The sequence below is a fragment of the Pseudozyma flocculosa genome (assembly GCF_000417875.1).
Source record: "Pseudozyma flocculosa PF-1 unplaced genomic scaffold scaffold00024, whole genome shotgun sequence".
NCBI classification, from domain to species: domain Eukaryota; kingdom Fungi; phylum Basidiomycota; class Ustilaginomycetes; order Ustilaginales; family Ustilaginaceae; genus Pseudozyma; species Pseudozyma flocculosa.
In genome coordinates, this window is record NW_006920892.1 from 374,098 (window position 1) to 386,496 (window position 12,399).

General features: G+C 65.2%; 3 protein-coding genes across 3 annotated transcripts; 1 reads left to right on the forward strand and 2 right to left on the reverse strand.

The window, feature by feature from the left end:
• Nucleotides 1–952: 952 nt before the first annotated feature.
• Nucleotides 953–2,394, reverse strand: PFL1_06220 (uncharacterized protein; the record flags this gene model as incomplete). Its single annotated transcript, XM_007883758.1, has 4 exons — nt 953–1,317; nt 1,456–1,959; nt 2,056–2,193; nt 2,304–2,394. 4 exons carry the CDS (start codon nt 2,392–2,394, stop codon nt 953–955), a joined length of 1,098 nt encoding a protein of 365 aa, XP_007881949.1.
• Nucleotides 2,395–2,962: 568 nt separating this feature from the next.
• On the reverse strand, nt 2,963–6,949 carry PFL1_06221 (uncharacterized protein; the record flags this gene model as incomplete). The annotated part of the gene is made up of 9 exons (XM_007883759.1): nt 2,963–3,432; nt 3,559–4,756; nt 4,884–5,165; nt 5,298–5,786; nt 5,914–6,037; nt 6,152–6,295; nt 6,455–6,556; nt 6,667–6,753; nt 6,885–6,949. 9 exons carry the CDS (start codon nt 6,947–6,949, stop codon nt 2,963–2,965), a joined length of 2,961 nt encoding a protein of 986 aa, XP_007881950.1.
• Nucleotides 6,950–7,980: 1,031 nt separating this feature from the next.
• PFL1_06222 (uncharacterized protein) lies at nt 7,981–11,964 on the forward strand (the record flags this gene model as incomplete). Its single annotated transcript, XM_007883760.1, has 8 exons — nt 7,981–9,640; nt 9,813–9,979; nt 10,097–10,122; nt 10,263–10,553; nt 10,721–10,899; nt 11,067–11,271; nt 11,400–11,425; nt 11,516–11,964. The coding sequence occupies 8 exons, from the start codon at nt 7,981–7,983 to the stop codon at nt 11,962–11,964; spliced, it is 3,003 nt and encodes a 1,000-aa protein (XP_007881951.1).
• Nucleotides 11,965–12,399: the final 435 nt, after the last annotated feature.

A 12,399-nucleotide genomic window follows, 5' to 3' on the forward strand; every position in this document is an offset into this window, starting at 1 on the left:
GGGCAGGCGAGAGCACACGCACGCCGCACCGGCCNGCCCGCCCGCCCGCCTGCCAGCCAGAGCCCAGCCTGGACGGGCGTGTGGGCCAGGTCGGGCAAGCTCAGGCCAGTCCAGGCCAGGTCGAGGGAAAAAGGCGCCCTCGGCAGCGGCACAGAGCGGGCTCCAGGCCTGCCTGCCTGCCTGCCTTGCCTAGCCTAGCCTGTGCCTTTCGCCCGCCCCGCCTGCCTACGTACGCTCGCGCCAACCACCGTACCGCCCGTCAACCCAAATCAGCCCAGCCCAGGCCAGCACAGACCACGCAGGCTGGCAGGCACGGAAAACCCAACGCTAGCCAAGGGCGGCAGCGGCGGCGGGTGCGTGGGTGCGTGCCAGCCACCTTTGCCCAGCGGCGGGTGCGGGCGGCAACCGCTCCATGCCAGGCGGGGCACCACCACCATCACCCAGCCCAGCCCCGTCTTGCCCTGACTTGACTTTCTTCTGACGTTGCGTCACCTTGTGTCAACTGATCGCCACCAAAAGCAGCGCAGGGCGTACAAACATGCATATGCTGCTCTGCTACCACATCCCTCATTCAGCCTCAGAAGGTGATGGTGAAGTGGGGCGTTCATCTCCTGCCATCGACCGCCAGGCTGCAACCTGGCCAGCAACATGTAGCAGCAGCTACACCCGGTGCAATAATGGCCGAGGGCTGAGCATGGCCTAGAGCTGAGCTCGGGCCTGGCTTCCCGCGTTGGATAGTGTGCATGTGCAGCCAGGATAGTTTGTGCCGTCGTCGTCGTCGTCGTCGTCGTCAAGAGATGGCGGCATAGCGCTTGGACCTCGTCTTTTGTCGATTCTCACTTCTCCTAACTACTATCTCGATCCACGCCACGGCGGCTGTCGGCCTCTCGACATGGGCCCCGCTCGTTCCCTCGTTCCCTCGCCGGCCCTCGCCTGCGCCGCTGCTGGCTCTTTAGGTGCCGAAACCCGCCCAGCTCAGGCTAAAGAAGCCCACCTTGCCCCACGGCTGCCGTGTCGAGTCAAACCGACCCGCTTTGACCGCTTCGTCGATGCGGGCCTTTGTCTGCGCCTCCTCGTCGCCCTCCCCGGCGCCGGGACCGCTCTCGGCTGCTGTCGATGCTGCTGCTGCTGCTGCTGCGGCTGCGGCTGCGGCTGCGGGTGATGGCGAGAGGGGCGAGTCGACGCTGCAGATGAGGTGGCTCTTCTTGACCGCGGTTCCCAGTCGTCCGCTCGCCACCATCTCCAATCCGCTGATCGACGACGTCGGGCGCGCAGAGACGGCGGCCGAGTAGTGGGCGTGGTACCGAAGTGGGTCGCCTGCACGCCCATCGCAAGGGAAGGGATGGGTCATCGTCGTCGATACGGCTTCACAGTCAGCTCATCCGCAACAGGTGGTCGCTCGTCACCGGTTCGGAAGCTCGGACAGACACGACTGTCGCGCCGCTCGCCACTCACCGGGGTAGACGGTAAATTGGCCGCCGAAGCGCAGCCCGACGCCGAGGTAGAAGCCCTGCGAGTGGAGCGTCTCAAAGACGCACAGCGTGGCCACGTCCATCTCGGTGCGCGGAAAGGTAAAGACGCCCGCCTGCCTTGCCGACGAGAGGGTGAGGAAGGCCGTGGCGCCCGGCTGGGAGAGGCTGGGCGCAAACCACGGCAGATCCGAAGAGGAGCCCAGCGTCAGGTGCTGGTAGGGTATCTTTTCGAGCTCGGCCTCGTCGTCGTCGTCGTCGTCGTCGTGGTCTTCCTGGTCATCGGCGGCGGTGCTGGGGGTAGTGGGCGAGTCGACTGGCTCGGATCGACCCAGCTTGGCCTCGAACAGACGACGGGTGGCATCCCTGCTCTTCTTTGTCTCTCTTCGCTGCCGGCGAGCATCGGAGCGATAGGCCGACCAGTACTCTTGGATCTCCTGGCTCGTCGCGCGCCGATGTGCCGGAGCATCGACGATGAGCATGCCGACGCCTAGACGAAACGAAACGTCAGAGGGAGTGCGGGCGCCGTGTCAGGACGCACAATTCGGCTGGGGGCGGGACCGAGACGCTCGACACGGAGACGCACCATGACGAAGGAGCCAGGCGACTTCCTCGTGGCAGAGCTGGAGGGGCAGGCCGAGGAAGACGTTTTGCTGCGGAATGAGGGGAAGGGTACCCGTCATGAGGCCGCAGATGGCATGGTCGCGTCTCAACCTCTCGACATCTGCCCGGCCGTCACGTTCATCGGGACCATCCAGGTCAGCGGCAGCGTGGCGGGTCTTTCGGGGGAGAGGGAGAGGGAGAGGGAGAGGGAGAGGGAAGGCGGAAACGTACCGGAGGGATGCCAAACAAAGACCTGGTCATCGTGGATGTGCAGCGGGATCCGATCCGGATACTCGTCGCGCAGCGCCTGCAACGTCGACATCCTGTCCCCGTCCCTATCCTTGTCCCTGTCGCTGTCCCTGTCCCTGTTCCTGTCTCTGTTCCTATCCCTGTCGTTGTCGCTGTCGCCGTTCCTATCCCTGTGCCGGCACGTCCTCGTCCGTAGTCGTGAACAAGGTGAAAGTAGCGCCGAGGCGGAAGGGTCAAGTCGACGTCGAAGCGTTGACGAAAGGGTGCGATGCGGTGGTGCGGGGCGGTGCGGAGCGGTGCGGTGGTGAAGTGAGGGGTGGGAGGGAAGGAGGTCGAGGTGCGGCAGGCTCGGCCAGGGTGCAAGGAAAATCTGCACGAAAATCCACGGTGAAGAGGCAGCGTTTTGGTACGCACTCAGGCACGCACGTAGGGTGGAGGGCAGGGGTGGTAGGCAGGCAGGCACCCGCGGAAGTCGGGGGCGGGCGGCTTTCCTTCTCATCTTGCCATTCGGGCAGGCCCTGCCCACGACGCTCGCAGACATTCGCTCCAACAGAAGCATATTGCATCTACCCCCCGCATCTCCCCCTCTCCTCTTCTCTCTCCAGAGTACGACTACAATCCAGGGGGCCGACAACGACAAACTACTGCCTAAAGTACTGCGCCATATCATGGAGGCGATCGAGGACGCTGGAAAAGTAGTTGGTCTCATTGAGGAGGGCCTCAAACAGCCGTATGGCATCGGCCTCGGTGAGGTGGAGCGCAAACTTTTCCTGCACCTTGCCGACCGCCTTGTCCGGTTCGAGTTTAATGTCCGGTACGTTGGCGTCGACCATGAGGGCGATGAGGTTGAGGATGAGGTTCGACGACTTGCGCAGGATGCTAAACGCCGTGTAGCACAGGCCCTTGAAGCGCGCATAGTGCGGCGAGTGCGGCCCACCCATGGCATCGATCATCTCCTTGCATAGCTTGACCGGCGGCGGAAAGGGCTTCGGATCCCGTCCCAGGATGTAGCCAAAATCGACGTGGAAAAAGTGGCCGCTCGGTGAGAGGAGCAGGTTGTCCAGGTGTCGGTCGCCCACTCCCAGAAGGTAGGTCACCACGCAGTAGCCCGCTAAAGGGGCGCAGCAGAGACCCGAGGACCAGGGCAAGGGGAGGGGGGGGGGGGGGGTAAAAGGTCAGCACGGGCTTCATCGCTCCCTCTCCCCAATCACAACTGGCGCAGGAAGGCGCAACGCACCACAGCTGCGGATAAACGTGTCGAGCACGGCCGGCTTGACCTTGTACGTCGCCACCGCCTCGTCGTCCGGATGGTGGTGGCGCAGGTAGTTGAGCAGGCTGCCGCCGTACTCGCTCACGATGCCGGCAATCGTGCTGCTCTCGACAAACTGCACCATGCCGTCGACGGCGCCCGTGGCCAGCACCTTGTACGGCGTAATCTTGAGGTCGAGGTTCTCGTTGCGCAGCAGCCGGTCCATGAGCGTGAAGAGCTGGATCACCAGCTGGTCCTGCCGCAGGTCGTCGCCGTTTTTGAAAATCAGCCCGTACTCGGCCGCCGCCGGCGATGCAGATGGAGCGGCGGGGGGCGCGCCCGACCCAGCAGAGGCCGGCACTGACGGAGCTGCGCCACCGGCGGTGGCGACGCCGAGATCGGTCACGCTCGAGGTGGCGCGCTCTCCATCCTCGTATTGCTCCCCCTCCTCGACCACGACGCCGTGGCGGCTGCCGCCCGCGCTGCCTGAGCCGGCCGAGGCTGCCCGCAGCTCGGCCTCGGTGGCCCGGGTGAAGCTCAGCCGCAGCGGCAGCAGGCTGCTCTTGAAGATGGTGCTGCGTTCGACCACGATGCCCGTCACCAGCACCTCGGCGTCGAGCGGCAGCGGCAGCGGCGGGTCGAACCTCGACAGCCCGTTTTTCGGGTCGGCAATCATGGCGCGCAGCTTGTCGATCTTCTTTGGGCGCGGATCGCGCGACGACCGCAGCTCCTTGGCCCGCTGCGACAGCGTGGCGATCAGCTCGGCCTGCCGCCGCAGCACCTCTTTCCGCTCGTCGCCCCCTTCGATGGCTCCGAGCCGCTCCATGAAGCGCGACTTGACCCTGCGGAACAGCTTGCCCGTCGCCTTGTCGTCGCACTCGACGACCAGGTACCAGTAGAGGTTGTTGCCCAGGACGGCGCTTCGCAGGCCGCGCCGGATCAGGAAGTCGGCCAGACCGCTGTCGTCGGACGTCGACGCCGATCCGGAGCCGGCAAACGAGCCGGCGCCACCCAGAGCGCCGTGGCGGGACGCGAGCAGGCTGCGGCGCTCGCGGTCTCGGTCGCGGTCGCGCGTCGATGCCGTCGCGGCGCCGTCCGAGGGCGCCGTCGCGGATCCCGGGGCAGCCGACGCACCGGCCTCGAAGCGGATCGCCTGGACGAGCTGCAGCAGGTACAGGTTGAGCTCCTGCAACGGAAGGCAGGCGGCACGGTCCGGTCATGTCGGCAGAGGTCAGTCCTGGGGCGCAAGAGGGTAGCCGCGGGCAATCCCAGCGTGCCGGCAGAGACGGGCGCCTGGAGCGGAGGCGACTCACCTCGTCCGATGCTCGCTCGAGCTGGCGCACGGCATAGGCGCGCACCCGAGGGTCGCGAAAGGTCGGACCGAGCAGCTCCAGCGCATCGTCGAGGACCGGCTCGGACCACATCGGCAGCAGCACCTCGGTGGCCTGCTTTGCCTCGCCGGCGTCGGACCACACGACCGACTTGAGGAACTTGGTCAGGCCTTTTGGGTCTCGGGTCAGGTAGAACCGGAAGGACCAGATGCGGTCCATCTCGGCCGACGTCAGCACCCGCGTGGGCGGGTACGAGAGGATCTCCTGTAGTCGGGTCGGAAGAGTCGAGCATGCCCACGCAGGCGGAGCAGGGCAGTCGATGGGGTCAGCAAAGCGAGGGGCCGGGGCCTGCGGGATTTGGGGGTGAGAGTTTCTTGGGTTGCCGGCACCACTCACGTTAAGTTCGTCGCGGACCGCCGCATTGGGCTTGAGCTCCCGGTCCAGCGGGCCGCTGCGATGGCTGCGGACCAGCCTGCGATGCTTGGCCTCGACCGGGTTCTCTCGTGCGATGTCGGGATCAAAGATGGTGAAGAGGCCCGAGCCGATGCCGTCCTCGTCGCCGAGGGCTGCTGCTGCGGCGGCCCCGGGTGCCGACGGTGAGGTAGAGGCTACGGTTCCGCCGCTGGACGCAGCTGCTGCGGGAACCGCGGCGGCGGCCGTGGTCGTGGTCGAGGGTCCGGCCGAGTAGGCGGACGCGTTGGGTGCAGCGGCGGCCTCGTGCTCGCAGTAGACGACTGGCAGGTCGAAGCGAGGCATGTCAATGTAGAGAAAGAGATTGTCGCTCGTCTCGGACTCGAGCTTGTGGATCTTTTCAATCTGGCGGTAGGCGGCCTTGTCGAGCCAGTCGATGTGGGGCAGGTCGCCGCGCTCGTGCTTCTTGATGAGCTGCGGCGCGGGCAGAGGAGGGGCCATGGAGCCATTGTCGGGGACGTTGGCGATGTTCAGCGGCAAGGATACGGGGCGAAAGAAGGGTGTCGTCGAGGCGCGAGGTGATGCCGCCCGCTCTGCTCACTTTTTCCAGGCGTCCCATTTCGTCCTGGACGCTGCCGACCTTGCTGGGGGTGCTGGTCTCTGCGCTGCCGTCGCCCTCGGCGCCCTGCCAGAGGTAGAGGCGCTGCTGGGCCTTTTTCAGCGTGCTGTGCGGGGCGGGGCCGGGGAGAAGAGGCTGGTGCGTCAGTGGGGGCGGTGCGATAGGGGGCGGGCTGAAGTGATTTTCGCGGTGCGACGATGGGGGGTGCCCGTCTGCTCACCCCTTTTTGCTAAAGAGGCGGAAGGTGGTGCCGCCAACGACGCGGGTGGTTGCGCTGGCGGCGACATCATAGACGGTGAATGCGAGCTGTGCATTGAGGGGAAGGTCGGAGAGCTTGTAGGGGAGGGTGATCCACTCTGACCAGCTGTCGAGGTGGTGCGGTGCGGTGCGGTGCGGTGCGGTGCGGTGCGGTGCGGTGCGGCGCGGTGGGCCAGGATTGATGAGAAGCGAGGGGGAAGGGGGGAGATGAGCGGATGATAGTGGGCCGAGGTGTGCGAGCCTGGCGCGCAAGGGAGAGACGTACACGTGGTTGTTGCGAAAGTGGCGGTAGGCCGTCTTTACGGGCAGGCTGAGGGGCTTGTTGTCCGAGTAGAGGCGGCACTCGACGTAGAGGTCGGGGTAGTCGCTGCGGGGCGGGGGCAAGTGGCGGAGGGAGGGGAGTGAGAACTGGGATCGAGGCGGTGGTGTTGGCCGAGGATGGGCTGAGAGTGGGCAGCGAGGCTGTAGGGGACGCACGCTCGGTGTACGCCCCAGTTGCGAGCGTGGGGGCGATGCAGCTGTTCGAGGCGCGAGAGGCGTGGGAGGCTACCCTGCAGCGACGATCTGGGGTGTGGCGGGGGTGAGGGAAGGAGGAGGAGGAGGAGGAGGAGGAGGATGAAGACGGCGTCGTGGTTGGTCAGCGTGTCGAGGGTGGTGCAGCGACGAGGGAGTGGGAGAGTGAGCGGCGGACTGACATGCGAAAGGTGAGGTTGAGGTTGAGGTCGGTGATGCGTGCAAACGAGTAAAAGTCGCGGTCCATGGCGGGTCGTTGCCGGCGGTGGGCGTGGGCGAGGAGGAGGAGGAGGGGAGGGTAGGGAGAGGAGAAGGAGGTCGGCGGCGTGAGATAAGGCTCGCACAGGTAGTGTAGGACGACGACGAAGACGACGACTACGAGCGCCCGCAAAGGTGGAGGAGCGAGCGCCCGACGGTGGCCCGCGCGCCAAAAAGCCGCCACCGCGCAGTCGACGCCGCCTCGAGTGGCAACAGACGCCACCTCAGGCTGGCACGCACTCGGACTGGCTGCTCGCCATCCGGGCCCTGACGATGCCATCCTGGTGGCCTCTGCGTGCGTGCGTGTGGGCTCGGGTGAAACGGCGGATGGCCCATCTGGCTGGTTGATGGTGCCAGCCAGCCCAGTCTGTGGATCTCTGTATCTGTAGCCATGGCTGGCTGCGCTGAGGCGGGTGGGGTGCTTTGCCTGGTCCAGGCTGAGCAGAGCATCGTGTCCGTCGAGCCACGCCACGCCACGAGGCCAACGTCGACGACGTCTGATCTGGGCCATAGATCCCCCTGCGCATGGTCAAGGTGCGATGCGATGGCCTCGCAGCTGGGCGCTGCCCCTCGCAGGCCTGGCCTGGCCTGGCCTGGCCCTGCGCTGGCGTATCGAAGCGAGGCCCCTGTTTCTGGCCCAATTGGCAGGCAGGCAGGCCAGGGGCGCGCGTGAGGCGCGGGAGCGAGGCGTCGCGCCTGTCTCTTCTGCTGGCTCTGCTCGGTGTTGGTCTCGAGGCGCGCCCTCAGCCGAGGAAAAAGCAGAGCCTAGCTACAGTACGAGGCAGGCAGGCAGGCAGGCAGGCCATGCAGCAGCAGCAGCGCGCCCGTAGAAGGCTGCCTCAACAAACATCATGGCACCTGCCTGCACTCCGGGCTGCACCCTGGCCGGCTGGCCATGGCTCACCCTGGCTGCCCTGACCTGCCACCTCCTCTCTCACCTTCACCATCATCATCACTCCTACCTCCACCGCCACCACCACCACCACCACCACCACCACCACCACCTCGCTCTCCTTCGCCATGTCGCGCTACAACCCTCGGCCCGACGACGAGCCAGACTATCCATACTACCCGGACCCAGACGCACTCGCACAATCCCACTCCCACTCGCCCTCGCCCTCGCCCTTTGCAGACCCACCAAATGCCCACCTCAGCATCCACATCGACGCCCCACAAAGCGCACACGCTCCCGCTCGCTCCTCGTCCCACGTACCACAGCTCAGCCAGAGCTTCTACAACGAGGCCGCATCCGCCCTCGCCTCCCTACCACTAAACCAGCCGCCCGCACTCGCACCACATCCCTACGACCACCAGCACCTCGGCTCCATACCAGAGTACTCTGGCTACCCCACACGCCGCGCTGGCCCAAACAACGACGACGACGACCACACTGCCGCCGGCTACACCTACGACGACTACCATCGAGGTCAGCCCGGCGACTACTCGGGCATCGGCAACCGTGATGACGACGACGACGACGACGACGACGGCGACGACCAGTACGACGTCGACCAAAAGTACCGCTACGGCGCAGCCCACCACGACGACGACGGCGCTGCTTCCCCCTTTGGCCGCACGGGCGTCCAGTACCTCCAGAGCCCCTACGCCGCCCTCGACAACGAAAAGGAAGCCGCAACCCTCTACGGCGGCGACGACGGCGACGGCGACGACGACGACAATGTCAACGCAGCCTACGGCGCAAAACACGGCAGGACCGGCAGCTACGCCTCGCTCTACACCACCTCGCCCGCGGGGCACGCCGGCCTCGCCGACGCCGCCCTCGAGACCCAGCACTTTGGACCGGCCCCCGCCCACGGCGCACAGCTGCGCCGCCACAAGACCAAGAAAAACGTCCGCCTCACCCAGGGAAACCTCGTCCTCGACTGCCCCGTCCCCAGCAAGCTCCAGACCTTTCTCAGCCGCCGCGGCGAGGAAGAGTTCACCTCGATGCGCTACTCGGCCGTCACCTGCGAGCCAGACGACTTTGCCGCCGACAACTTCACCCTCCGCCCCGCCATGTACAACCGCCACACCGAAATCTTCATCGCCGTCACCATGTACAACGAGGACGAGGTCCTCTTCACCCGCACCATGCACGGCGTCATGAAAAACATCGCACACCTCTGCTCCCGCAACAAGAGCCGCACCTGGGGCGCCAACGGCTGGAAAAAGGTCGTCGTCGCCATCATCTCCGACGGCCGCCGCAAGGTCCACCCGCGCGTCCTCGACTGCCTCGCCGCCCTCGGCGTCTACCAGGACGGCGTCGCAAAGAACTCGGTCAACGGCAAGCCCGTCCAGGCCCACGTCTACGAGTACACGACCCAGCTCTCGATCGACAGCAACCTCCAGTTCAAGGGCGCCGAGCGCGGCCTGGTGCCCATGCAGATCATCTTCTGCCTCAAGGAAAAGAACGCCAAGAAGATCAACTCGCACCGCTGGTTCTTCAACGCCTTTTGCCCCGTCATTCAGCCCAACGTCACCATCCTCCTCGACGTCGGCACCCGCCCCGAGAACAAGTCGATCTACTACCTCTGGAAGGCCTTTGACCTCAACTCCAACGTGGCGGGCGCGTGCGGCGAAATCTGCGCAGACACCCGCGGCAAGTGGGGCGTCGGCCCCGCCCTCCTCAACCCGCTCGTCGCCGCCCAGAACTTTGAGTACAAGATCTCCAACATCCTGGGTGAGTGGCCGGTCCCCAGAACAGGCGGGCGGGCAGGCAGGCTCGAAGTTGTCCGTCGATGCGCGTCGCCAGGCGTCTCACTGACTCTTGCCACCGTTCTTCCGCCTCGCCTGCCCCTGTGCCCTCCCCGCGATGCTTTCCTCCCCTTGCCCCGCCTCGCCCCGCCCCGCAGACAAGACGACCGAGTCGGTGATGGGCTACATTTCGGTGCTGCCCGGAGCGTTCAGCGCGTACCGCTACATTGCGCTACAGAACGACGAGCTCGGCCATGGTCCGCTGGCATCCTACTTCAAGGGAGAGAATTTGATGGGCGCCGAGGCCGATGTCTTTACCTCGAATGTGGGTTGGAACCGGTCCGTCCGGGCCGAGCTGCAGGATTTCTGGTGTCACGGAGGCTGACACCGCAACGAGACGGCCTCTCTGCACGCCTATGCCATCCCCTCTTGCCCGAAACAGATGTATCTGGCCGAGGATCGCATTCTGTAAGTGCTGCCGTCCAGGGTTTGGACCTCGCGAGCGAGCGAGACTCGGAGCTGATTCTCTCGCGTCCACCTCTGCCCCTGCCCCTGCCATTGCCCCTGCCCCTGCCTGCCTCTCGTCCTTCCCGACGCCCTTCGCTCAGGTGCTTCGAGCTGGCGGCTAAGCGCGGCGCCGGCTGGGTGCTGCAGTACGTCAAGAGCGCGCGCGGCGTGACCGACGTGCCCGACTCGTTCCCGGAATTCATCAGCCAGCGTCGGCGCTGGCTCAACGGCTCCTTTTTCGCCGCCGTCTACGCCCTCTACCACACGTCGCAGTTCATCAGCAGCGGCCACAACCCGTGGCGCAAGTGCGTGCTCGTCTTTGAGAGCTTCTACTCGTTCATCAACATGTGCTTTGCCTGGTTCGGCCTCGCCAACTTTTACATCTTCTTCCGGTGAGTATGGGTGGCGGGGTGGCCGTTGCCGATTCGGCGCGGTTCAGGGGGGGGCGTGTGGAAAGGGTCCAGCGTGCTCTGTCGACCGAGGCGCCGACGACTGATCCACTTCCGTGCGCGCGCGTGCTTCGCGCTATTCGTACCCCCGCCTCCCCTGGCATCCGCAGCATCCTCACTCAATCCCTCGAGGACCCCGCGTTCGGTCTCAAGGGCATCGGCGTCTGGAACGTCTTCATGCAGTACATCTACCTGGGCACCGTCGTCTCGAGCTTCATTTTCGCCATGGGCAACCGACCCCAGGGCTCGCGGTGGAAGTACATGGCGGCCGTCATTATCTTCGCGCTCCGTAAGTCTTCCCGTTGATCCCCTCGTCCTCCCCCCGAAAGGCGTGTGGTCGGGGCCTGGGCTGAGCACGCAGGCCTGATCGCATGCGATCCTCTTGGACCGACTTCTGACCTCGCCCCTCCATCTCCTCCTGGCTGACTACCCGGCACGCCCGCTCTCTCGCTGCAGTGACGGTGTACATGATGGTGGCAGCGGTGCTGTGCCTGTCCAAGGTGGTGGGGAGGGTGGAGCACGATGCCATCTACGCCCAGATGGTCGTCAGCCTCCTCGCCACGTACGGCGTCTACCTCCTCTCGTCGCTGCTGGCGTGCGACCCGCTCCACCTCGTCACCAGCTTCCTCCAGTACCTCTTGCTCGCTCCGACCTACATCAAGTGAGTGCCTCGACCCAGGGAACGGAGAGGCGGGCCGGAGAGAGACTGCGAGGGGTCGGTACTGACGCCTGCCCCTTTTCCGTTTCGACGCGACGCGATGCCGCTTGCAACTCCTCGCCGATCTGCAGCATCCTCAACATTTACGCCTTTTGCAGTACGTGTTGGCGCCGGCCGCTAGCCTCGTCCGGTGGAAAAAGAGAAGTTGACCAACGTGCAATCTGATCTACTGCTGCCTCTCCCACAGACCTGCACGACTTCAGCTGGGGCACAAAGGGCGATACGGCGGTGTCCAACGACCTGGGTTCGGTGACGTCGACGGGCAAGGGCGTGGTGGAGATCACGCTGCCGACGGCGCAGGCGGACATTGACACGGCGTACGACGAGGCGCTCAACAACCTGCGCACGCGTCCCATGATCATCCGCGGCGACGCGAGCGCCGACGAGAAGCTGGCCCGCCAGACCGACTACTACAAGAATGTGCGCACCAATGTCGTGCTGGCGTGGGCGCTGACGAACGGCGTCGTGGCGGCCTTTATCCTCAATGGCGACACGACGAGCACGTTTGATTCCTCGACGGGCGTCACGCGCAGCAAGGTCTACATGGTCCTCGTCCTCGTCTTTGTCGCCGGAATGGCGTGTATCCGCTTCATTGGATCCACACTCTACCTCACCATTCGCCTCATTAATGGTTGAGCTGTTCGACTCCCCCGGGTACGCAGGAGGTGAGGGGAGTGAAGGGGCGATGGCAGACACAGCTGGCTTCTCTGCTCGCCTTTCCCCCTCCCCCTCCCCCTTCCGCTTTAGCCGCCACCATCTCCTCTTTTCACCACCAGCCTCAGCCTCAGCCTCAGCCTCAGCCTCAGCCTCAGCCTCAGCATCGACCCGCATCTTTATGCCGTCTGATCAATCTTCGTATTCATTCCCGTCATCGCGTCTTCCCAACCCACCTTTTTTTGGCCGCTACCTTTCGCCGTTCCCGATCCGATTCCAACACACCGCACCGCACCACGCTCCCTCTTTCGCTTTTTCATACGGACCAGGCATTCCTCGAGCTCTACACGGACACTTCTTCTCGACTCCCCCCNCCCCNCCCGTAGAGACNCGACGACGACGACGACGGAGGAGAGC